The following is a 25,710-nucleotide window of genomic DNA, read 5'->3' on the forward strand; positions in this document are numbered from 1 at the left end:
GCAAACAAAAAAAGAGGAAAAGTGGTCCACAAGCCAGGCAGACAGTTGCATCCAGCCACAAAAAGACTCACACCAGCATAGAGCAGACAGCAGGGGGCAGCTCAGTACATGGGAGAGAGAAGAAAGGGGTGAAAAAAGGTGGTTTCAAATGGGTTTAAAGAAACAGTAACTTGTAATAAATGGCTAAACAGAAACTTGCATAAGAGGTAAGTTTTAATCTACATTTATTTATTTATTTATTTTCTAATTTAAGAAACTGACAGTACGCAAGCATCTTGCTGTACACAAAGTTCACCCAGATACTGCTGGGTCAAATCATTACGAGATTTAAACAGCAGAAAGAGTATTTTATATTATTTAATTGAAATATATTATTTCAATTTAACAGTTAATCAGTGTAGGGATGTGGCAATTGTGGTTGAATTTTAAAGCTCTGAAAGCACTTTGAGCCTTGATGTTATAAATGCATGCAGCAGCATCTTTTGGAGTTTGTCCATATTAAGTAAATGGGAAACGTTGTTTTTGATGTTGTTTACTTTTAGGTAATAACACCTCTCTTTTATCTAAATGAAGCAAGAACATTGTGTCATCCATCTTCCTTTTAGATGTTTACTTATTTAATAGTCATCATTTAGCTGATATATAAAGTGTCTCATCAGCATAGCCATTTTTTGTGTTGTGCTGCTAGGTGGTTGTTATAATGTTATTTGTTGGTTGCTATTCCATGTGGTGTCTATAGTGTTCTTAGGTTGGTATTGAGGTGTTTTGTGTTTGCTCATTGGTTGCTCTAATATCACAAGTGGTTACTATGGCATTACTAGGTGCAACTAAGTTGCTAGGTGGTTATTATAGTGTTGCTAGATGGTCACTGTGGTATTTCTAGGTGGTTGACATGGCATCCCAGATGGTTGTTGTGGTGTTGAATATAGGCTGATTTTTATTTTATTTGGTTAGCCAGATAAAAGTTCTGCACAAATGGGATTATTTAACCTGATTGGTACATTTCCATTGCTATCTATTTTTGCTAATAATTGTTTTAGACCTGAGGAGCCCTCTCCCGTTCCTTTTTACATTGCATTGTAGGATAATAATGTCAAAATCAGACTTTAAAAACGACTTTGACACTTTTATTTATACTACACACATTATACTCAAAAGTAGTTAGCATTAGTAATTAGTATGCAATTGGGATGTTTCAGTTTTAGTTATACAGTTATAACTGACTGTTTTAAAATATATGTTTACAAATCATATGTAGAGCGATTTCAGCACCACCTTTAAAGACACAGGTTAATAATTGTGTAATTCTAAAAAGCTATAGCTATATTTTACTCAGTCATGTCTTAGTGCTGTTTTCACTGCTGTTTCGTTCTATTTCAGCATTCACAGTTCATATACAACTGACTGTCTTAAACTATGTATCAGCGACATGCAAGGGTTATAACAAAACAATTTCGATTAAAAAGTTTGGGTAATAAGAACGTTAATCGTGAGAACTCACTCTTACAGTACACATGTATTTGTTTACAAGCGGATGTTGACCGCTCCAACATGGCGGACGCGCAGACGTATTGCCTCAGACAGTGAACAGCAGGCAACGACGCATCTAGGTATATAGCTAGCTATATCTATGTTTTATAGCTCTGCAAGACAAAAGGTAAGCCTTTAGTATCATAGACCTCCAGGTCCCGTGTTATCGCGAATAACATCAAGGCTGTGGTGATAGCACACTACTTCTCGTGTTCCATTGCTGATGCATACAATAACAAGAAGAAATGAAAGAACAGTAAGTTGTTTTTTTATAAGCCAACATAAGTAGTTGAGCTAAAACTAAACATAAAAAACGTTCTTTCTGTTTTGAATAGTTCCCCCAATTAAAACAAGAGCGTCAACTCACAATTGTTTACTCTGTAAACGTAGTTCAGCATAGTTGCTTGGTTTCTGTTGTTAATACTTATCGGGTATGGTAGTTCTGCATGTTAGTGCCTCCTTTTGTCTTATCTGATAAGCTGAGTTTCACTTACCACCCACTTACTGTACTATGACTGATGGAATGCAGAGAGAAAGGGTGGAGCTAAAATGAAACACCTGCCTTTGTTTCAGGTAAGTATGAAGTAGAGAGAGAACAGAGAGGAAGCAGATGGGAACACTCAATTTCTGCCTTTTCAGGGCTCTTTTGGAGTACTCAGAGGTAAGAGGAAAATATGTTATTTCCAGTTTTTCAGCAATTGATTTTAGCTGTTTCACTTCAAATAGATGGGTATTTGAGACTTCGGTTTCATAACTACATACCCTACAAACTTCTTTTCAGGCAGGCAATGACTAATTTAGACTACTTACTTAAATGTAAGCAAATGAATAGTCTCTATTTGAGATTGATTTAGGCTCCTTAAACAATATCTGTGCTTCTTTTTTATCATGCCTGGTGGCATGATTTGTATACTGGAACAAGTGGCATATGTTTGTGAGGCATTTGTTGCAAAGGTTGACTGTGGCAGTGTTTATTCAGTGGTGAAAAGGTTGAGCAACAGTTACATATTCAGAGATGGATTAGTGATACTGATAAAAGAGTATAAATCAGTTAATTCTTTTCTTGAATATTTTTTAACAAAGCTGAATTTAGAGCCATGTATTTTTGTAACCATATCTTTTCCTGTTAGAGTCTTTGTTCTAGCAAAGAGTTTGCAGAAATAAGTGTGTAACACTGACCTCTCCTCATACACATGCAGGCTGTTCTTTGAAAGTGGCATTTGGCCATGGAGTATCATTGTATTAGCTGTCGAGTTTCCTTGGTTGTGCTGTATGCTATAGCTATCTATCAAAGTCAAACAGGTGAGCATTTTCTTCATTCTCTATCAAAGCTTCTGTGATCAACATTCTTAGCTTTGGGCTGTGGGCCGTGTCATTTGCTGATGTTACTTTTGAAAATCTGAGTGTGATCGTGTTATGCCTAATTTAGATCTGCATAATAATAAGCTCCACTGACCACTCACATCAAATTAGACTCAGAATATACTTTGTGGATTAGTACTGTATATATTAAATAACTAAAGTTTCCATTTTGCACGGGTATATGCTTATATTTATAGAATTAATTATAACTAACAGTATTAATCACAAATGGAAATAATTTGTCAAATAAAGTGCTTTCCCATGGTTTGTTTGCTAAATGGGATGGATGTCAAAACTCTTTAACACCCTTTTTCTAAACTTTCAGTGGGCCTACAAGTGACATCCACAGGGCCACAGACTATCAAAAAAGCGCAGGGAGAGGATGTGACACTGTCATGTACATACAGTGAGAGCCCATCTGACACAGGACAATTGGATGTGGAATGGTCCATTGTCAGTCCAGACATGACCCAAAAAGACAGACTGGTGAGCAATAATGAGCTTTGGCAAGGTGGGGCATTCAGCAGATGATGACTGAAGAACTTGATTTTGTGTTATGTACCTCTGATAGATTGCCTTAGGGGTTGGTAACTCGTAAAGAGCCATCTCACTGCAGGACCCCACCCACAGCCTAGCCTTAATTTGTACTTGTTTAATGGTCACAGTGAGTGACAGGTTGGACAGCTTTTTGTCAGTGTTTACCTACACACAGAAACAAAAACAGTAGTACAATCTGCAAATCACTTCATAGATTCTCATGTTTTGTAAGTCAATTTGCATATGTGTGATTTTATATTATATTTGAATGAATCTTTAATTAATAATTAAATAATTGATTATGAAAATGTGTTCTTATGAATAATATAAAGTGTTCAAGTTTGTTGTTGTTTCTAAACCACTGAAAAAACTGTATTATGATACCCTAGTTACTATGTACAAAGTCAGACTTTTCAGGACTTAGCTGAGAATTTAGAACCCTTCTCCTTCATAGGATGTTTAGGGTACATGTCATCTATGCTGGGTAGATAAACCTGTTTTTCAGATAATACTTGTTTTTTTTGTGTTACGCCCTGAATCTATAAGCAGAATCTCTGTCCCTGTTTGTCTGTCAGATCTTGTCCTACTCTGAGGGAACAGAGTATAAGCTAGTCAGTCCAGACCTGAAGAATCGTCTGAAGTTTGTGGGTGACCCCAGCCGAGGAGATGCCACCATCTCAATAACCTCACTGCGTGTTTCTGAAATGGCAACCTACCAGTGTAAAGTAAAGAAGCCACCTGGCGTCGACTCACGAAAAGTCACCTTAGTTGTGCTCGGTAAAGACATCTCTCTCATAGTTGGTCTGGCACACGTCATTTACAGTTTCTGTTTTTCTGGTTCTCCTCTTTCATAATTCCGTCGCCTCCTGCTCGTAAACTACCTGTGACATCTTGTGTTGTATTATTAGCCTAATACAACCACGCCCATCTGGCACAGAGCATTAATAAAAGCTGTACTGAATTATTGCTGGAAAACTAATTTGTATAAGCTTTAATTGTCTAGAACAAAATTTTGTGATCTCCAGTTCCGGGCAAAATCCAACACAAGCTAGTGGTTTTCCACCTCAAACACACCTAACATTGTTACACCTTTGAGGGTTGTCATATCATTAGACAAAATAAAAAAATAAATTAACAAAACAGAATTAACCTTTGCATTTACTTTACTAAGAACATTTTTCCAATAATAAAAGACATCAAATGAACAGACTTATTCCTCATGTTTTAGCGACTAAAACATTTTTTTGTTGTTAAACAAAAGGCTATATTAGCTGGAAGCAGCAAATCAAACAAGCAGCAAGTAGCTAAGATTCGACACCACCCTCCAGGACCAGATTTTACTTCTCTAGGTGTCTCATAAATCTACCTAAACTCTTGCTCTGTTTTTCAGCACGGCCCTCTGTGCCTAAATGCTGGGTGGAGAATGGGGAAGTGATAGGCAGTTCAGTGTCACTGCGCTGCAAGTCCTCTGAGGGCTCCATTCCTCTAAACTACAAGTGGACAAGAGAAAGTGGGAGTATGCCACCCACAGCAACCCAGAGTAAGCTGTAACTATGCTCAGACAGTTTTGCAGCAGTGCCACTTTTTTTTTTTTTTAACACAAATTTGTCCTTGAACCATGCCATGTACATTCGAAGAATCATTTAGGAAGCTTTATGTTTTTGTATTGCAAGTTTAACACCCCTCTGTTATACATGAACTCTACAAGCCTGTTTCGGTTCGGCTTAAATGACACAGGTTTTGCATGTTTTGTCAATAGCAACATCTGCATTCTAATGCAAACATAATCAGTATGCTTTTAGGATTTGTTATTAGTATGTTAATATTATGAGTTTTGCATTCTAAAAAAGTTTGCAATTCTAACAAATAGTAAAGTATATTTTATTTATATAGTGGACTATGCTAAAAGTAGTAAGTAAAACATGTTTATATTTTGTATTTTTTATATTTTGAGTACTTTGTACTCTTTGACACTCTCTAAATGACTGTGTTTAAAGATTCTCAGACAGGAGAGCTACTGATCAGTAACCACTCACAGAGCTACACGGGCAGCTACATGTGTGAAGTCAGCAATGAAGTAGGCAAAGAGCAATGCAAATACACCTTGAAAGCATACAACCGTAAGTCTGGGTGGGGCAAGAAAACTATGGGAGCTTGATTGTGTGAATAAGTTGTTGTGTTTGTGTGTGTTATTATGGTAAGTGTAATCCACAATACTAATATTACACAAAATATTATACAATATATAATTGTGTGCAGTATATTTTTGCTCCATTGTTCTAATATGGTTTTGAAATACAAATACAAAATGCAATTAAAAGTATTTTTTTCTAAATTAACCCTGCATTCTTTTTAAAAAACATTTGTACTTTTCATTCCAGCAATCAATAAGGCTGGAGTAATTGCAGGTGCTGTGATTGGTGCACTGTTGCTGTTGCTTCTTCTGCTGTTGTTGATATGGCTCCTGATCTGTTGTTGTCAAAAGCGCCGCTATGAAAAGGAAACAGCCAATGAGATCAAGTAAGAAATTTCTATTTGTTTAACTATATTTGTAAAAATTGCACTGGTTTGCATGTCACTGGTCACCAACATTTTCATTTATCATCTCCCTAGAGAAGTTTGTGCTTGGCTGTAGTACCTGCCACTGTCACTAAAGATTATTAAGGCCATTGACCAGTGTCATATCTGCCACATTGGATCATCCATTCTTTCACAAGAACCAAAGGGAAATTTAGTACCTTGTTCTTGGGCATGATATCAGTCCTATTTCCATAAATCAAGCTCTGGAAAAGCGGTAGAATGTCAGCATAACCTTTTGTGTAGCATGAATACAATTTAGAAGATAATGAATTGATGTCATTTGAGGCATACTTCCTTTACCCTACTAGGAAAGCATTTATTGGTAAGAGGCTTGGTTATTTCTGATGAAAAAAAATATACATGTACAAAAATGTCTTGTCATATTTTCAAAAACTTGATAAGATGACAACCCGAAAGATCCTTCTTAGCAAAAGTAGTGTTATGGGTCATGATAAATTAACCATCTACCAAGCAGTTTGCTTGTTCAAACAAGCACCACCCTATTTTTTTTTTATTTATTGCTTTTTTGTTTATTATTGATTTCCTTCTTCAAAAAGCACCACATAGATGAAACAAACAAAATAAAATTCTTTAACAATTCCCTCATTAGCAATCTTTTTTTACAGAGAGGACACTGCAGCTCCAGAAAGCCGCCCTGGTAGTAGGCACTCAAGCTTCCGCTCTGCAATGGGCTACCGCACACATCATGGGATCATTTACAGCTCTGTGAGAAATGGTCAGCCCAACAGGACCGAGTCAGGTCACAGCAGAATCTACCCTTCCCCCAGCCAGGTGCTCCCGCAAGCCAACTCGCCTTCCAGTGACTACAAGCCCCCGCTTAACTATGACAGCAGATATGGATACCCTGTTTAAGCATGGTAGATTTTGAATGTAGAATGGCACATGGACAGAATATCTCTGTAATATTAAGAACTAGGTTAGTCCTAGACCAAATAATAAAACCCTGCCCCAAAAGGCCACATTATGACATTATTTAAGTTATTTTGTGTTTGTGTGTATATGAGATATAGAGATATATAAGGTGTTATTCATCTGTGGTTCAGTGTTTATATAACTGTACTATGTAACTATAACTATTTTTGTAAGAATATTTTGTGTTATTGTAAACATATTATACAGGGAGTATATGACTTTAAGGAATAAAGTATTTGTAGCATTTTGTCCTTATCTGAAATTTCACTTTATAAATCTGTAAGCTGGTCATATCATATAGAAGGTTTAATATACTTATTACAGAATGTAATATTTGGGCAATTATGTGGGAAAACATAAAACAGACATTTATATTTTCAGAATACATTAAGAAATTTTGAAATTGCATTAAGAATTTCAGCACAAAGACATTACTCCTCCAAATATAAGCCAAATATGAATTAAAACTAAAACGTGGCGTGGCGCATAAGGTGTGCAATAGACTTAAATCTAGTTTCAGAAATAGATCAGGTAATGGGCACAGATAATGCCAACATTACCATCAACACAGACTGCTTTACAGATGCACATGACAAATATGTTTTATGCATTAAGACAGCAGGATGTGGATTTCCTTGATTACCAGGAAAACAAAATGCACAAAGTAGAAATGTTGGACAATGATCAACTGTTTAAGCACACAATAGCAGGGTTTTTACAACTGTAAAAGAAAGAATAGGAATAGAAAAAAATTATATCTAAGGTAGATATGATCCACATCATTAATAAGACATATGTTTAAACTAAACACGTTTAAACATGTTCTAACTACTAAATATGTTTTCAGGTTACCATATTGTTCAGTGGTTATTTATCTCTTAAAATTTTAAATCAGTCCAAGGCAATAATACAGGAAATGTGTACAGTAAGTAAAGTAGTGGTTCAACCTCAGATGACTTGCATTTCATTTGGATATATGCAAACAATTCACAGGTTGTTCAATAGGGGAAAAAAAACATACATATTGAATAACATGGAATAGATAAACAACTACTTACATGAGAAACCATTTTGAAAAAGCCAGCTATATTAATTGAAATCATTACTCTGACATACATGAGTTAAGAATGTAATTTTTCTGAGTTGTCATTTCAGAGATGCAATGTTTAGTTGTAATAAAAAAAATATTGAAAAAAATATTGATTGTTCATTCTGTCTCTATAAAATAAAGATATACCCTGTTAGGAAACCGCTTGTAAAATAAATACTTAGATACAAGTACCCATATTAAATACAAGATTGCCCATATATTCCACAGTGACCAACATATTAAACTCTTGGAATTCAGCAGATATTACATTACACTACAACCTGTTACTATAGGTAGACTTACTTTTTGCATGCCCTACCCAGGTCTTTTATTGTTAAATTCTAAGCTAACCTAATAAGGTCATGCACAGACATTTAGAAGAGCAGTGGCCCAGTCCAAACATTTGTTACCAAATATTTCAAAGTCTAAGGGTCTTATCCTAGGATGTAGAGTAAGAATAAATAACATCTTTAAATCCACTGCATTTTTAATTTTTCTTTCTAAATTTGCAAGCTCAAATCTCACAATTTTTATACATAAATCATACATATAAAATTATATAAATACAGTCACAATTTACATTCTATAGAAGTTATTAAAAAATGCATGCATAAGTGTGTAGAGCCCCAAGAAAAAAAATAAAAATAAAAACATTTAAATAACAACTGAATTTCCTCTACCACAAAATCTGAATGTGGTTAAATTGGTTTACTATGCAAATTTGCCTTATGGCCACAGTTTAAATGTGAGCTGTACATGTAAGACCAGTGCTAATGCTGATTGAATGTCTAAGCTTCATCATAAGATTTATAGATATTATTTACCTCTTTATTACGCTTTATGTTCCTCGGGGTACAAATGAGTGGAAGGACATGCTCTACTGCTCATTTTTTTCTCAAATATTGAAGAACTGGATGAATTAGCTTGCTTTGAGGAAATCAAACCAAGGTAATGTGACCTTTTTTTTTTATTACAGAGGCTTTCTCAGATTCCCTCAGTATATTAACATTAGTGTGTTTAAATATATTTAAGTCCTTACAAAGTCATGTTCTTTTTACAGACACATACGGTACAACAGAATCATCAATCATGCTGAGCCCTGGGCACAAGATAGGGATCTGGCTCATTACTGGTTTTCTTGCCATCCTTACTGTATTTTTCAATGTTTACATCTTATTGGTGAATCTGCGGAACTGCAGAAAAAAACATTTACATCTGTGTCCAGGTGACACGATAATGACTGGAATATCTCTGGCTAGCATCGGTCATCAAATCCTCTCCTACTTCTGGATGACCATGATTGAGATAGATATACAATGTATGTATGACATGACGGAATCCATTCTGCTTGTGTTAGTTGTCTCTCTTAAGTTCTCAATCATGTGGGCCACTGCATTCCTTACTTTCTTCTATAGCACCAAGCTTGTGATCAAACCTATTCACTGCTACACACGCATCCAGGAGGCTATCCTCAAGCATGTTCTAACTGTGGTGATTGTTATTTTCTTTTGTGGCTTCACCAACTGTCTGCCACTGCTGAAGGTCCTGACATATCAAAACAGCAGCGCAGGAAGTACAGACTGTGGCTCAATCACAGCAGAAGGGATTGTCGGCCTAGGTTACGTCATATATCTTGTAGTCATTGCAGACATTGTTCCAGGTATACTGATGATAAAATGCAGTATCTCCATTTCATACCACTTGGCCATTCATCTTCGTCACATGAAAGAAAGCACCAACGGCACTCATGCTCCCAAACTGGGCACTCAGATGCGGGTCATCAGGATGAACCTTACCTTAGTGGCAGTTTTCCTCTGCTTTCTATTTGTGGATCTTTACACTCAATCCAGAGTAATGTTGCAAAGTGAGAACACCATGGGTTTGACTATTCTTTTCTCCACAGTTTACACCACTGTCAGTGGATTTGTGCTTATCTATGGTAAAAAGAGCTTCTGGAAGGAGTTTATTCAGTGGTATAGCCTCTTTTTGGAGAAGTACCCTTGTTTGAACTGGTTGAAAATACCAGAGAGTAAGAACACAAAGCACAGTGTTCACAAGCACTGAGTTTAAGGTATATATGCTGTCCAATAACCCCAAGATTTAAATTAACAAGTAACAATTTCTCTCCTTTTTTCTTGCTCTCTTATGTGTAAATTTGGGCACCCCAAGGTAGTAAAGATTATTGTTGCTTTTTTATTTTAAGTATATGTATACATCCTCTACAGAGAATGCACTTCTGTACATGCTAATGCACAATTACTGTGCAGTTGCTTAATGTAATGCATCATGAAACATATGAAAATGTAACATTAAATCTACCATAACCTTTTTATATAGCTATATATATTATATATATAGCTATATATATATATTTCTTTAGAAGCAGAATTACTAAATCTCCGGCCAAGAGGACGAAGCAAAGTTTCTAGCACATGCACTCCAATCTCGAACTGAACAAAGCAGCAAGAGCTCAACAAACCAATTAATTACAACTTTTAGCTGAGTGCATCTATTTATTAGAATATCAGGTATACATTTTGTGTATAGAAATCTAACTTCATGCAGACGATCACTTACAGTAAATTAATAAACCAGAACTTTACATCTGACAAATTAGACCTCATAATTTACAATCATGGTTAGATAATCTCTTGTCTTTAAAAGCCCTTGTTGTCTCTGAAATTACCTCAAGTAAAACACTATCTGTTCTCATAATTTTGTATCCATTAGAAAAATAGGTACATTGTTCAGACATACAATATGCAAAAGCACATCCATAAATAACTGTGCCAAAAAATACCAATGTAGTTTTCAATGCCTTTAAAATATTTAATTGATCTGATCAAAACTACTCCATGGAACAAAAACAGCAAAAAAACAAAAAAAAACAAAAAAAAAAAACAACCAAACCAAACCTTTGAGTGTAGTCCTAATTTCCATAGCTAATCCAGTGTGTTGCTCAATAATCAGATACTTGAACTGAGGTAATGAGGGAAGTTTGTTTTAGTGTTTAATGTCCAATGTTAAATGTACATAATTCTCAGGCTCAGAAAGAGAAGTAAACTTGGACTGTATTTTACCTCATGATGTTCTATCATGTATCATTTTTATCTTGCAGTCTTGCACTGCTATATAAGGCCACTACAATCAAAGGATGGACAGCTTCTTTTTAACTTGTGTACCACAAAATTTTAAGATATTGGAGCTGGAAGTCTGGAATTTCTTTTGCTCTATTGTGATTAATGAATTGTTACTTGTGCATGTAAATGTGAGACAAGGGAAGCAAAATGTCATTACGCCAAATGTCATAAAAATGGTAAAATGTCTGGTAATCCTCTTTTATATATGTGCAAAAGTTACCACCTCACATTAGGTGTTATTGTTACAGTAAATATGCCTTTGCATTTTATGAATCTGGCGCACGCAAGCTTTTTTTCAGGTACACCAGAAGCTAAGAGTGGCAGGAGGTCGGCTAAGATCTGGAGGAGTAAAGACTTTCTTGGACTTTATGTTGTTATTTTTGGTCTGTCAATCTGTGAACTTATGTCATGTTTACAAGTGTACGACTCCTTTTAGTGCATATTTATTTTTTCAATTAGTCTTCATTGTTCCAGGCAATAAATTGGTGTATTTTTCTTTGGGCATTGTCTTTTTTGAAACATTAAAATATTTGTCTGGTTATGTTACAGTTACAAATGCACTTACCCAGTTACATTTGTCTTGGATGTCTTATATTAAAATTACAATTTTAATTAGGATTTGAGACATTTCAAAACATGGTCCTGTTTTCATGTGCCAGTAGAGCTTTTAAATATATGTTAGCAAATTAATACATTATTCATAAGGCACTTCTTTTGGTAAATGCTAAGGCTGAATCTAAAACCTATTCTGGAGGAATTCATGACTGGAGTTCCTTGGTACTTATTTCTGACATCAACATTATAATCATCAGTACCCTCACATTTTATCACACAGAACCTATTGTTTAAACTATTATAGAACGAGAATATCATTGCAAATGTCTTATACCCTAGCCACCCTTCCACTTGTAAAACAAGTGATTACACTTCAAACTGCATTAATACAGAAGAATGTAATCAATTAATTAAATTTGATTTGTACCTAGCTACATCGGAAACACAGATACTACAACCCATATTGCATTTACATTAACCAGGATAACTGAAAGAACAAGTGAAAAAACAAAAAACAAATCAGAACAGCAGAAACTTAATTAGAAGATTAATTTTGGTACATAGGAATGTGTGTATATTTTTCAAAACAATTTAACACAAGGCCAGTGTCTCTCTCAAGTCTCTCTCTCTCCCTCACAAACAGACACACAGAGACAAAGCTTCTGCACTAGCCTTTTCACTGTACACTAGTGCTAAAGTAAATGCACTGGTCTTTTCATTGTAGATTTTGTTCCTGGGCAGGAAACATAGACTTGCGAGTTTTGGGTGGTGGAGGCGGTGGCTTGTTGTCCACGTTCATTGGAAACTACAGATTAAAAATACAGATATCAGGGGACAACTTGAAAACGGTTTAATTCTGCTATGCAGTTTTAATATTACACAAATATAAAATGATGGCACAGTGTTTGAGGGAGGATGCCAGACTGAAACTTACAGCAGCTGAAATCGCAGCATGGTCACTCTCAGGCAGATGTTTTTTAGGGGGCATAGGTGGAGGTGTATTTGATGTCTCAGCAATGTTGATGCTACTGTCACTCAGGAGAGATGAGCAACCTAAAAATATAACCATTTTAAGCTAAACTTTTGTATACATCAAACAGTAAGCACACAATTCTGTGTGTGTGTAGTTTAACTCACTAGAGCTTCGAGGTGTGTGTGGAGAGGCGGGTAGAGGGCTAAGAGGGTTGTTTAAACTTAGACCGGCTGAATCTCCATTATACAGCGACAGTGCAAGCCTTCGATCTCCAATAGTGAGACTTTTAGGTCTCTGCTGTTTTTCTGCTGGCTTCTGATTATGTAAAACAAACACAGACACATATACATTATAGGCATTTAGCAATTTGAGTTTACACTTTAAATTCCACCTTAAAACTACAAAAAAAACAACATTTGTTACTTTCCAAAAAATTGCCATCTGTGAAATTTCCCTGTAAAGCTCAGAACGGATTTACTTTACATCTGCAGTCACATTGTCTGTCCATTAGATCAGTTTTAAATAGATCAAAGTACAACAGTCATTTTTGTATGTGCATTTTTTAGCTTAAACATTTACAGATTACTGATTACCTGTTAACAACTGTATTTGTAACCTAATCCAAATGATTATTATATTAAGTACCATAATCTGATGCTGTTGTATGCAGCAGGGAAGTGTAACAGGCTGCTAATTTAAAAAAATACGTTTCATCATGTCAGCAAGGATGTGTAAGATTTTGCTTAGTTAATAAGATACAGATTTACAACAGATTCAGTTACCGGAATTCTTACCTTTAAATAGGGAGCTATTAGCACTCAACAGCAGTATTTAATACATATGCATGTCTGCGTCTGGTCACAAAAATGAAAATTAACTCTGTGTACATCCAATGCTCACTTAATAAGACAAAAAACATTACATGTATCCCAATCAGAGAAAAAAACTGCCATCCAGCAGGAAGCTTAAGTGACCCTCCTACACTGCAGTCAGTCAGTGCATATCTGAAACATTGCAGATTTTCTAGATAAGTAACATGTAAGTAAATAAATCACTGAATTTTAGGATAGGTTAAAGAACTATTCACTTTTGTCCAATTTTGAAAGACTAGAAAATGCACACATATTAATGAGGTCTTTCACACAACACTGTCAAGTGTCAACTGTGATGTCAACTGTGATGCTTTGTATATTTTACAGCTTGTGTTTTTTGTTTATTTTGTGTTTGTATGACTGCATTGAAATCAGGCAGACCATTTAGAGCTCCATTGTCATTGTTGCAGACCAAACAAGTGCCATCAAGACTGTAGCTGAGCAGCTTATCTTGTTCATAGCAGAACATAAAAGCTTAAATGATGAGTAACACGCTGACTACAAAAATGAAAATGTGGTGGAGCCTTCAGATGCTGTGTTTACAACTTAATTAAAATTCAAAGAATTCAACTCAATTAAAAATGTCAAAATGTCTTATTTTGCCAGGGGTGTTTAAACTTTTGTATAAGACTGTGTATTACCTCCTTAAAAGTCTCTATTACAAACAACATTTCTTTTTTCATGCTGTCTATTTACTGGAAAAGACTAATCCTCTAAATGAATTCATTTAAAGTGATATTGGTAAGAAAGTATTTTGTGACAAAAATTGCCAACTTAAATTTGATGTTTGCATTAAAATAAAAATACTGCCTTAAAAAGGACATAAATTGCTTACAAATGACTTGACTCATTTTTAAAAGGTTCACCTTTTCACCCCTTAATTAAAGAAACATAGGTCAGACTGTGAATCTAAAGGAAAGCTGAGAAAATGAATTACAAACAGATATTAGAGAAAACATAGACATGCATTACATAGGCAAAGCTTACAAAATAATATCTAATTGTTTGAATGTTCCAGTGCAAACTACTGAGTCAACTGCAAGGGCATAGAGATAACAAGAATAGGACATTGGAGGAAAACCACAAAGAAGTAAACAATCACTTTGAATGAGTGGCTGTGACCGTGGCTGAGAACGGGATGAAGTGTGCACAGTCAATGATCCCAAGACATGTGTATACAACTGAACTGTATGGGAGGTAACTACTAGAAAAAAGCTGCATAAAAAAACAACCTGTGGTTTGCCAGACAGCTCAGGAGTTGCAAACGGTGTAAAGTTTATGATAAAAAGTTAACCTTTTTGACCAGAAATCAAAAACCTATATGTGGAGTAAGCCCAACACTGCCTATTTCTTAAAGGCACTCTCCAAGCAGGGAGGTACAGTGGTAGCATCATGTTGAGGGAATGCTTTTCGTCGGTAGGGACTGTGCATCTTGTTAAAGCTGAAGAACAAGTGCAAAAATAGAGAGAGAAGGCAAGGCAACTTGCTTTTGTGTGCTTATAAAAACTAAAGCATGGGAGACACTTAACCTTCAGCAGGACAATGATCCCAAACACGGAACCCAGATCTCACACTATTTGAAAACTGTGGTACAACCAGACTGAATAACATGGAGCAAATCTGCCAGAAACAACCCATAAAACATTCTCTGTGAAGCAGGTAGAAATTTGCCATTTAAGCTCTTGCAGAAATAGGTGGTTGAACCAAGTACTACTCTGAAGGAGTTGAAAGGGCATTTTTCAATCCCAACGACCCCCTGCCGCCTCCAACTCTAAATCCCTCCACACCTAATATACTGTATCTTTAATTAATTGCACACAATGTAATAAGGTATACAGCAGGGACCTCATTCATGTCTGCAAGCCTTTCCAGGAGAACTTGAGATTTGCTCATGCTCCATTCTTTCCTGTTCTTTTTGCTGATTCGATTATCCTCTTCAGAGCGAGACAAAAATGACCTTCTCTTATCACTTACACGAGTTAGCAGTGAACTGTGGACAAAGGGGGGGAAAAACAGGAGATTTCTCATAAGCAACCACTAATGAAAACAACAACAATAATGCATATGTATATGTATTAATAAATATATTTGTATTTATATTGACTTGTTCTTCCATTTCTGTCTATGTATATCTAATTGTAAATATTGTAAATATTAAAACTCAAATCATTTTGAATGTGGTTTAAAATGTTTAAACATAAACTGCAGGTTGTGCTGAATGTATAATAACAGAAAAATGAATCAACTCATATGACCAGTGACTAAGTGAGTTTATCAGAACAGTGTGTCAATTTAGTGTATGTTATTCCTTATATTCCTTCATTGATAAAAAAAAAAAAAAGTTTGTAAAACCTACACAACTAAGAATGCTGCTAAATATAATGTTTTGAAAGAAAGAAAACTAAAGGTGGTCATTCAAGACTTGTAAAAACTGTAAGAGCAAAGGAGACTTGAGAAGCATACTCTTGAGAAGCAGGTCTGGAAGAGTTTCCCTCAGAGGAGTCAAAGCCACTGGACAGGCCTGAGGAGGCATTGGACTGCATAGAGATGGTGGAAATGGTAGACATACGTCTCAGTGTAGAGGACATAATATAAGGCACCACAACTGATCCGATTCGACTTTTCTTCCTCTCTTTCAGGGAACACGGCTGGTGACAAACAGAAAGATGCACATGAACAAATAAAACCACCAAATATGTTATATATTCCATTTTTATGAATGTAACATACGTTCACCAATAATTTTATTAAAAAATATCTGTACACCTACTCATGCATACAATCTAATCAACCAATGATGTGGCAGCAAGATAATGCATTAAATCATGCAGACACAGACAGGTGGCTTCATGCATTTGCACTATTCAAATGAAGAAAAGAAGCAATTTCAATGATTTTGAGTATTTCTACAACTGCTGTTCCCCTGAGTCATCTCAAACTGATTTCGTCAACAATACAATCATCAGGCATTAATTCAACAGAACAACATTTGGATGTGGTAGAACAGGAGATCCACAGCATTCACAAATTGTACCTAAAAAAGGTGGAGCAAAATCGCGAAGGAATGTTTACTTTTCTAAGATATCTAATACATTTGAGTCAGGATTTTGGCATATTAAGTACAGAGACAGCAGTATTAAAGATAAAAAGTATCTTTTATTATTATTCAACCAAGCCTGTGTTTCCTAGATGCTACACTTAAATTAAGCAAAATTAGCCGCCACTTTAGACCACACTATCTTGCTAGACAGATGAGAAAAAATCGTTGAGATCACAGGATAGCCCTGTCTTGGTTCAGACCTTACCTGACCGATTGCCATCAATTTGTAAATGTAAATGGTGTCTATGACACATCTGTACATAGAAAAGTAAAATAAGGTGCCCCACAAGGTTATGTTCTCTACTATTTACTTACATACATATGTCTAAATGTTTGTAGATGTCACTTCTAATAAATCGCAAAGATCTCATTTCCACGGTTCTGGCCAGAATAGTCTTTTTTCAGGTCTTAGGCATAGTCTTAATATTTATTTCTAGGCTGAAAACCTATTTCTTAAATCAAGATTTGGGGTAATTAGTTTCCTGTTTAACAAAAAAGTGCATCTTTGGGGGTTCATGGACACATCAAAGAGATGTTGGAGTTGTTGTCCTGCACATTTACTCAGCTGTGTTGATGGTGGGGCAGAAAGGCAATAATGTCTCAGGGAAACATCATGTCCATGCTTCCTTCTGGCTTTCCATTATTAGCTAGGTTCTTAGAGCGAGACATTCTATAGTCAGTGTACACTCTATTTTACTGAATATATTGTGTCCAGTCACCTCAAACAAAATATATGTGATTTTTTCTGTTGAACTGAACTTACTGGAGAAGCTTGCGCGTCAATCATCCACAGAACAAGTCAGAAATCTTCACCAGCATGCTCTACTCTAACAAGACTTATCCCTGCATACAGGGCCTTGCAAAAGTATCCTTGAACTTTTCAATCGTTTGCCACATTTCAGGCTTCAAACATAAAGATATGAAATTGTAATTTTTTTGTGAAGAATCAACAAGTGGGACACAATCGTGAAGTGGAACTAAATTTATTGGATATTTTAAACTTTTTTTTTTAGAAATAAAAAAACTGAAAAGTGGAGTGTGCAATATTATTCGGCCCCTTTGCTTTCAGTGCAGCAAACTCACTTCAGAAGTTCAGTGAGGATCTCTGAATGATCCAATGTTGACCTAAATGACTGATGATGATAAATAGAATCCACCTGTGTGTAATCAAGTCTCCGTATAAATGCACCTGCTCTGTGATAGTCTTAGAGTTCTGTTTAAAGCGCAGAGAGCATCATTAAGACCAAGGAACACCAGGCAGGTCCGAGATACTGTTGTGGAGAAGTTAAGCCGGATTTGGATACAAAAAGATTTCCCAAGCTTTAAACATCTCAAGGAGCACTGTGCAAGCGATCATATTGAAATGGAAGGAGCATCAGACCACTGCAAATCTACCAAGACCCGGCCGTCCCTCTAAACTTTCAACTCAAACAAGGAGAAGACTGATCAGAGATGCAGCCAAGAGGCCCATGATCACTCTGGATGAACTGCAGAGATCTACAGCTGAGGTGGGAAACTCTGTCCATAGGACAACAATCAGTCGTCCACTGCACAAATTTGGCCTTTATGGAAGAGTGGCAAGAAGAAAGCCATTTCTCAAAGATATCCATAAAAAGTCTTTGTTTAAAGTTTGCCACAAGCCACCTGGGAGACACACCAAACATGTGGAAGAAGGTGCTCTGGTCAGATGAAACCAAAATCGACCATTTTGGCCACAATGCAAAACGTTATGTTTGGCGTAAAAGCAACACAGCTCATCACCCTGAACACACCATCCCCACTGTCAAACATAGTGGTGGCAGCATCATGGTTTGGGCCTGCTTTTCTTCAGTAGGGACAGGGAAGATGGTTAAAATTGATGGGAAGATTGATGGAGCCAAACACAGGACCATTCTGGAAGAAAACCTGTTGGAGTCTGCAAAAGACCGGAGACTGGGACAGAGATTTATCTTTCAACAACACAATGTTCCAAAACATAAAGCAAAATCTACAATGGAATGGTTTACAAATAAACGTATCCAGGTGTTAGAATGGCCAAGTCAAAGTCCAGACCTGAATCCAATCGAGAATCTGTGGAAAGAGCTGAAAACTGCTGTTTACAAACGCTCTCCATCCAACCTCACTGAGCTCGAGCTGTTTTGCAAGGAAGAATGGGCAAAAAATTTCAGTCTCTCGATGTGCAAAACTGTTAGAGACATACCCCAAGAGACTTGCAGCTTGTAATCGCAGCAAAAGGTGGCGCTACAAATTATTAATGTAAGGGGGCCGAATAATATTGTATGCCCCACTTTTCAGTTTTTTATTTCTAAAAAAAGTTAAAAATATCCAATGGTGTTCAGAGGTTAAATCTAAACACTTGTGTGAAATATTAATTAATTTTTTGCTATGTGGTGTCAACAACAGAAGGAAGTTTTGCCATGCAATGGCAATGTACTGTATTGAGTTGTGTCAGCCTCTCGGTATTGTGTCCTCCCCCCGGGGCAATTCCGATTTGTTGTGTTTCCGTTCTGGTTTGGATTCAGGGATTTGGTTCATATAGGTTCATGTATGTTCGGTTCAGTGTCTTGATTCATGTTCATGTGTTCAATTCAGGTTTATAACGTCTTGTTTAGTTAATGTATTGCACCTGAGGCTGGGGGTACTTAAGAGGCTTCGAGGCTCAGTTAGACGCCGAGAATTAAATGGTTTGGAACCTTGAGGTAACCCGAGAGGTTCCCGTCTCTAACCACGGTGTGTTTAGGCCAGCTTCGGCTCGACTTCCTCGTTAAAGTACTCAGCAAAGTTCGCTCACTATCTGCTAAGTTATACCCACGACTCTCACTCTAGCTACCACGCGGCAGTTCCAGGTCGGGTCGGCCTAGCCGTTCTTGCCAAGCAGCTGGTTCCCCAGCTAAACCCCCGGTCTCAGGTCTGTTTGTTTTCACCCTCTTGTTTGCCAAGTTCTAGGTTGTGTTGTTCACTGTGTTCACGTTTATGCCCTTCAGCTGCTGCATCTTTTCTCACTAGCCCCTTTTTGTGTGTTTCGTTTTGTTTCATAAATGACTTGCATTGGACCAATCTCTGCTAGTGTTCATTCCTCTGTGTCTGGCCTAACCCGCCATGACAAGTTGTATATTTTATACTTGTTATGTTCCAGTTTTATTTGTGCCAGAAGGTACAAATGTGCTTTCAACTATTTGTAAAAATAAGGACACAAATAAATGTATATGAATAAAGGAGTGTATAATTAGTCGACTGAAATGGAAATTAACAGAATTTCATAGACAGATTCTATGTAATTAGACCTAAAAGGCATTTGACAAATTGGTAAAGCTGCAGTTCAGAAATTCTAGAAAATATTTTATATCATAACCATCATAAACATTGAGTAGCATTACTATAACACAGTGTGCCGCCAGCCTAATTAATAACTTGGTTTAGGCAGAAGCAAAATAATCAAATACCAAATGCTGTGTTTACATTTACTCTGGCCTGGTAATAGTTATTAATTGGTGTTACCTATCCACAGACTTGAACTACAAGGTTCTCCTTTTAGTTGCAGTTCATTTTGCATATACAATTTCAGTTACGAATTATTGTACAGCTTAGGATGCAATGGGTTAAAAACATAACATAAATAAACCTGAATGAACTCTTTCCAACATTTTATGTTGTCATGAATTAATATCATGAAGAACTGAAACAAAAGGAGATTAGATACAGTATTACTTGTTCTTCATAAAGTGCTTGGTGAGTATACATTCCATGCTTAAAAATACGTTATACATTTAATTGTAAATTCATATTTTGGTTCCTTGTTAACTGTCCAAATATGACAGTTAAGAAACAGAATGTTAAGATAAAATATGTATCTTTGAAACTACACAAAAGCAATGGGAAGATGGCAACAAGTTAATAAAGTGGATTTAATCAAGGCTGTATAAGAAACACTGACCAGAGTGATAACTCCATATTGTCTCCCCACTTTCTCTCTCAGTTCCTGAAAGCAGCTGACAAGGCGATTATGAAGGGGCTTTAGTTGTTCTGTTGATTTCTCCCCATGGATCTGTATCCCCTCATCCAACAGTGGAATCTGAGAGAAAATAATTCCTAACATTCTACAACGCCAACATTTTTCAATCTCTAAAACTAAGAACTAAAAGTCCAAACCAATGACTGTAGAAAGCATGGACAGCACAACGTGAAGCCACCACAGGTCTAGCGCCTCTGCATGCTGGTTGCAATATAATTTGTAGCTCCAACCATGCCACAAAATAGTCAATTCTCCAAATCAGAACGGTCTTTCCATCACCCATGCCTAATTCCAACTGTTAGTTTTCCCTGTGCTAATACTGGCACGTTTTCCCTCAGAAATTGCTTTCTGCTATATTGTAAAAAGGAAGAGTAATGTCAAACTTACATAAACTCCACTTGCAAGGGAAATAATCTGCTCTGCTTCTGCGCTCTAGCTCAATAAAGGGACACGTGTGGGACAGGTCTACCAAATGAGTAGGCAAGTTTGGCTTAGTGTCTGGCCTCTATTGCACAGCCTTTGGTTGCAAAATATGGCGTATAAGATTTTGGTTTCATTTTTAGAGAATGGAAGGGAATAAAATGGTGTTCACTTTTTCTATGGTCATTGGTTCAAACAATTATATAATAAAGTTGTATGTACAATGTGAGAATGTTTAATTAATTTACAAAAATGTATTTTGCAAAGTAGTCAAAGTGGCACCTGTAGAGCAATCAGGTGCTTGAGGACTTCAATGCGTTCTAGATCCTCTGGGTGCTGCTTCATGTAAGCTTCAGTAAAGAATGCCTAAAAGACAACAACATTTTAATCAGTATTTCATATTAAATCAGCACCAAATCAGAGGGGATGCCTCAGAACTGGAACGCTAATCTTGGGACACATTAATTACTATACCAAAAAAGCTGTCAATATGTAAGCAGTAATATAATGTAAGGAGGGAATTCAAGAAGTGCAAGCTATTAACACAGTTTAAACAAACAAATCAAAACAGAACAAAACAGGTATTTTCTAAAGAACTGACTGAATTTAAATTAAAATACTGACAGACCTTTTCATAGTTTGCGAAACCACCCATGACAGCTGGGTCTACAATGCCACTGAGCATCATGGACAAAGGATGAACAGGAAGAGAGCGGTCATATGCCTGATGTTGGACCAGGTTACTGAGCTTCTCATTGGCCAGCTCCATAGTTTCTATGGCATTTTCCAATGGGCTGATCTCATCCTGATTTGTTTTACATAGATGTCACAAACATGAACACATCAGAAAGATATTAAAAGAAAAACAAAAACATACAGTAACTGCAACTTTGAAGGCAAAATTAAAAGGCATTAAAGGCATTATTTAAGACTTTAACATAATAGGAAGAAGACAAGCAGCTGCCAATCAATGATGCACATTCAAATAAGTCATGCTCTTGGCACTCACCACGGATATGGATTTTACTTCAAACCACTTGAGGATTCCTGGAAAGCAGTAAGCTGTTAAGTAGGTGGTCCTTTCAATCCACATCGTCTGTAAAGCAAATAAAGATTTATTTAAAAGCAGTAATTGGATCAGTGTTTGTTCTTGCTTGTGATACCCTGAAATCTGACACATTATGTCTTACATTACATTATGTTATAAAAATGCTTCTTGACAATGAATCTTATACCACTGGAACTTATACACTCTTTTAAATAGTGCCACAATTGATAGGAAAATTTGTAGGATGAGCCGCAGAGCTAAGTATGTGGGTTGCATCCATAATACTCCAAATTCTCCTTTCCAATGCCAAACAGCATTTAACAAACAGGAGCCTCAGTAGCGTGTGAAAGAACCATGAACAGCCACAACAGCCTGGCATCTCCCCCTGATGCTGGTCACCAGCCTGATCACACACTGCTGTGGGATGGCATACCAGCATTTGGTGCAAGTCAGCCAACATGGTTGTGTCGGTCACTCTGGCAAGAACAGTACAGTGGTGTCAAGCGTTGTCATCTTGGAGAATAGCGTTTGCTCCCAGAGATTGGATTGCCACTGATTGAAGAATTTTATTTCGATATCTCTCAGCACATGGGGTTACCAGAAGCTTAAAACAAGTGTCTATAGCAACAGCACAAAAAAAACGGTTTGGCACTGGTAGAGAAGATTTGGCAAATTTTCCATGGGCGCAACCCTCATACTCAACACTACTGCTCATCCCACAAATACATTTTCTTTACAAATGTGGCCCCATTTAAAAGGGAAATTAACAGGCTTTTCATTGGTATTAGATTGATTGGCAAGAATCATTGTTACAACAAATAATGATAATCTACCAAACTCAAATTTCCTTTTTGTGACATGTTTATTATTTATAAGACTCATTGCATTTAGTGGACATGTACACAAATGATTTGCCAACTCACAGCAAACTCATTGTCTGGATCTTTCTCGCCTTTCCTGAATGGTCTGGAGTACTGGAATTGATCAACCTCATTTGTTCTGTAGTAACTGTGAGGGCAAATAAATACAAAGTAAACATGGAGTACAATATATTCTAGATTTTTATAAATATTGGTATGTGGCATGTCATACTTAAGGATTTGTTCTGGAACACCCTTGTCCTTGAACTGCAAAGGCAAATTAAGGACAGGCTTGACAGTGAAGCTCTGAATATCTAAGATGCTCAAGTAAAGGAGCAACAGGTCAAAGAGGTCAAATTATTGAAGACTGACACATTTGTCTTTTAACATTTGATACTTCACAAAAAATGTCAGTCATTGTTATTTCTGATTAGAAGTCAACAGCAATATTTCAATGTGAAACCTGGATCCATAACTCACATGGACACACAATTGTGTGTTAACAGCTCAATATTTAAAAATAAAAAACCTTCAGTGTTGTTGGAGGATACGCTGGCCAGAGGAGTTGCAGACACAGTCATCGGGGGGCGATGTGCTGGTCATCCTGACTGCATTAGGGAACTGAGAGAGCAACTTCAGACTGAAGTCCTCCAGCCATTCATACTCTTTACCACGGTAGATGAACACTTTATTCTTTAGTAGACAAACCAGATACAGGGTGTCAGTCACGTTAAAAAGAATAAGTCAGCAACAAGTTAGAAAATATACACATTGCTAACATGATCACAGAGTAAAAAGAATTTTAAAATAAGTTTATTCCAGGTTTATATACACACAATATAACAATGCTTTACTCAGATACACATTTTTCACAGTAAATGTTTATAATATTTACATTAGTAATAATATTTGCTTTAAACATACATAAAGTGAATAAACAAATGATTATATTTATTTTACTATATATTAAACGGCATCAGGAATTACATTTCATAATATATATATATATATATATATATATATATATATATATATATATATATATATATATATATCTCCACTGTGAGAGACATAATCTAAAAAAAAAAATCCGGAAATCACAATGTATGATTTTTTAATAATTTATTTGTGTGTTACTGCTGCAAATAAGTATTTGAACACCTGTGAAAATCAATGTTAATATTTGGTACAGTAGCCTTTGTTTGCAATTACAGAGGTCAAACGTTTCCTGTAGTTTTTCACCAGGTTTGCACACACTGCAGCAGGGATTTTGAGAAACACTGAGTTTGAGTTCCCTCCAAAGATTTTCTATAGGGTTTAGGTCTGGAGACTGGCTAGGCCACTCCAGAACCTTGATATGCTTCTTACAGAGCCACTCCATGGTTATCGTGGATGTGTGCTTTGGGTCATTGTCATGTTGAAAGACCCAGCCACGACCCATCTTCAGTGCTCTAACTGAGGGAAGGAGGTTGTTCCCCAAAATCTCGCAATACATGGCCCCGGTCATCCTCTCCTTAATACAGTGCAGTTGTCCTGTCCCATGCTTCACAGTGGGAATGGTGTTTTTGGGATGGTACTCATCATTCTTCGTCCTCCAAACACGGTGAGTGGAATTAAGACCAAAAAGTTCTATTTTGGTCTCATCTGACCACAGAACTTTCTCCCATGACTCATCTGGATCATCCAAATGGTCATGGGTAAACTTAAGACGGGCCTGGACGTGTGCTGATTTAAGCAGGAGAACCTTCCGTGCCATGCATGACTTTAAACTATGACGTCTTAGTGTATTACCCACAGTAACCTTGGAAACAGTGGTGTCAGCTCTCTTCAGGTCATTGACCAGCTCCTCCCGTGTAGTTCTGGGCTGATTCCTCACCTTTCTTAGGATCATTGAGATGCCAGGTCTACAATTTTGTCTCTGGTGTCTTTGGCAGCTCTTTGGTCTTAGCCATGTTAGTAGTTGGAGTCTTACTGATTGTGTGGGGTGGACAGGTGTCTGTATACAGCTAACGACCTCAAACAGGTGCTTCTAATTTAGAATAATAAGTGGAGTGGAGGTGGACTTTTTAGAGGTGGACTAACAGGTCTTTGAGGGCCAGAATTTTTGCTGATTGGCATGTGTTCAAATAGATATTTGCGGCAGTAACACGCAAATAAATAATTTAAAAAATCATACATTGTGATTTCCGGATTTTTTTTTTTAGATTATGTCTCTCACAGTGGACATGCACCTAAGATGAAAATTTCAGACCCCTCCATGATTTCTAAGTGGGAGAACTTGCAAAGTCGCAGGGTGTTCAAATACTTATTTTCCTCACTGTATATATATATATATATATATATATATATATATATATATATATATATATATATATATATATATATATACAGTCATGCCCGAAAGTATTCATACCCCTGGCAAAGTTTGACTTAAATTTACTTTTATTTAACCAGAAATTATATTTTTGCCTGGAAATGACACAGGCATCTCCCAGGAGATAACACGATGATGTACAAGAGGCATCATTGTGGGAAAAAATATTTCTCAGCTTTTATACACATTTGAACAAAAAGTGGCATGTCCAAAATTATTCATACCCTTCTCAATAATTAATAGAAAAGCCTTTATTGGCTATTACAGCAATCAAACGCTTCCTGTAATTGCTGACCAGCTTTTTGCATGTCTCCACTGGTATTT

The 25,710-nt window shown here is 36.5% G+C and overlaps 3 protein-coding genes across 7 annotated transcripts in view; 2 read left to right on the forward strand and 1 right to left on the reverse strand.

The window, feature by feature from the left end:
* The first annotated feature begins 1,557 nt into the window (after positions 1-1,557).
* vsig8b (V-set and immunoglobulin domain containing 8b) lies at positions 1,558-8,049 on the forward strand. Of its 3 annotated transcripts, XM_072681012.1 has the most exons (9): positions 1,558-1,786; positions 2,104-2,191; positions 2,730-2,832; positions 3,218-3,378; positions 4,005-4,206; positions 4,820-4,969; positions 5,427-5,549; positions 5,811-5,949; positions 6,636-8,049. In XM_072681012.1, exons 3-9 carry the CDS (start codon positions 2,757-2,759, stop codon positions 6,880-6,882), a joined length of 1,098 nt encoding a protein of 365 aa, XP_072537113.1. In that variant the 5' UTR covers positions 1,558-1,786; positions 2,104-2,191; positions 2,730-2,756; the 3' UTR covers positions 6,883-8,049. The 3 variants fall into 3 exon arrangements, with proteins under 3 accessions (XP_072537113.1, XP_072537112.1, XP_072537114.1); XM_072681011.1 differs by having other exon boundaries at positions 2,104-2,832; XM_072681013.1 differs by having other exon boundaries at positions 1,589-1,610; positions 2,104-2,832.
* Positions 8,050-9,121: 1,072 nt separating this feature from the next.
* tas2r202 (taste receptor, type 2, member 202) lies at positions 9,122-10,096 on the forward strand. The gene has a single exon (XM_072682609.1). It carries the CDS (start codon positions 9,122-9,124, stop codon positions 10,094-10,096), a length of 975 nt encoding a protein of 324 aa, XP_072538710.1.
* Positions 10,097-10,525: 429 nt separating this feature from the next.
* The window catches only part of dock5 (dedicator of cytokinesis 5), a 59,601-nt gene continuing 44,416 nt past the window's right edge, over positions 10,526-25,710 (reverse strand). For 2 of the 3 annotated variants that reach the window (XM_072682034.1, XM_072682032.1), the window contains 12 exons: positions 23,564-23,705; positions 23,245-23,326; positions 23,076-23,160; positions 22,114-22,200; positions 21,733-21,909; positions 21,387-21,470; positions 20,607-20,744; positions 16,036-16,220; positions 15,418-15,562; positions 12,865-13,015; positions 12,662-12,780; positions 10,526-12,532 (listed from right to left, as the gene is read on the reverse strand). In XM_072682034.1, the coding sequence (XP_072538135.1) occupies positions 12,443-12,532; positions 12,662-12,780; positions 12,865-13,015; positions 15,418-15,562; positions 16,036-16,220; positions 20,607-20,744; positions 21,387-21,470; positions 21,733-21,909; positions 22,114-22,200; positions 23,076-23,160; positions 23,245-23,326; positions 23,564-23,705 (1,485 nt within the window). In that variant the 3' untranslated portion in view covers positions 10,526-12,442. Of the gene's footprint in view, positions 12,533-12,661; positions 12,781-12,864; positions 13,016-15,417; positions 15,563-16,035; positions 16,221-20,606; positions 20,745-21,386; positions 21,471-21,732; positions 21,910-22,113; positions 22,201-23,075; positions 23,161-23,244; positions 23,327-23,541; positions 23,706-25,710 lie in introns of those variants that run through there. The other variant, XM_072682035.1, reaches the window with a different exon arrangement.

The sequence above is a fragment of the Salminus brasiliensis genome, chromosome 6, assembly GCF_030463535.1.
Source record: "Salminus brasiliensis chromosome 6, fSalBra1.hap2, whole genome shotgun sequence".
Lineage (NCBI taxonomy): Eukaryota > Metazoa > Chordata > Actinopteri > Characiformes > Bryconidae > Salminus > Salminus brasiliensis.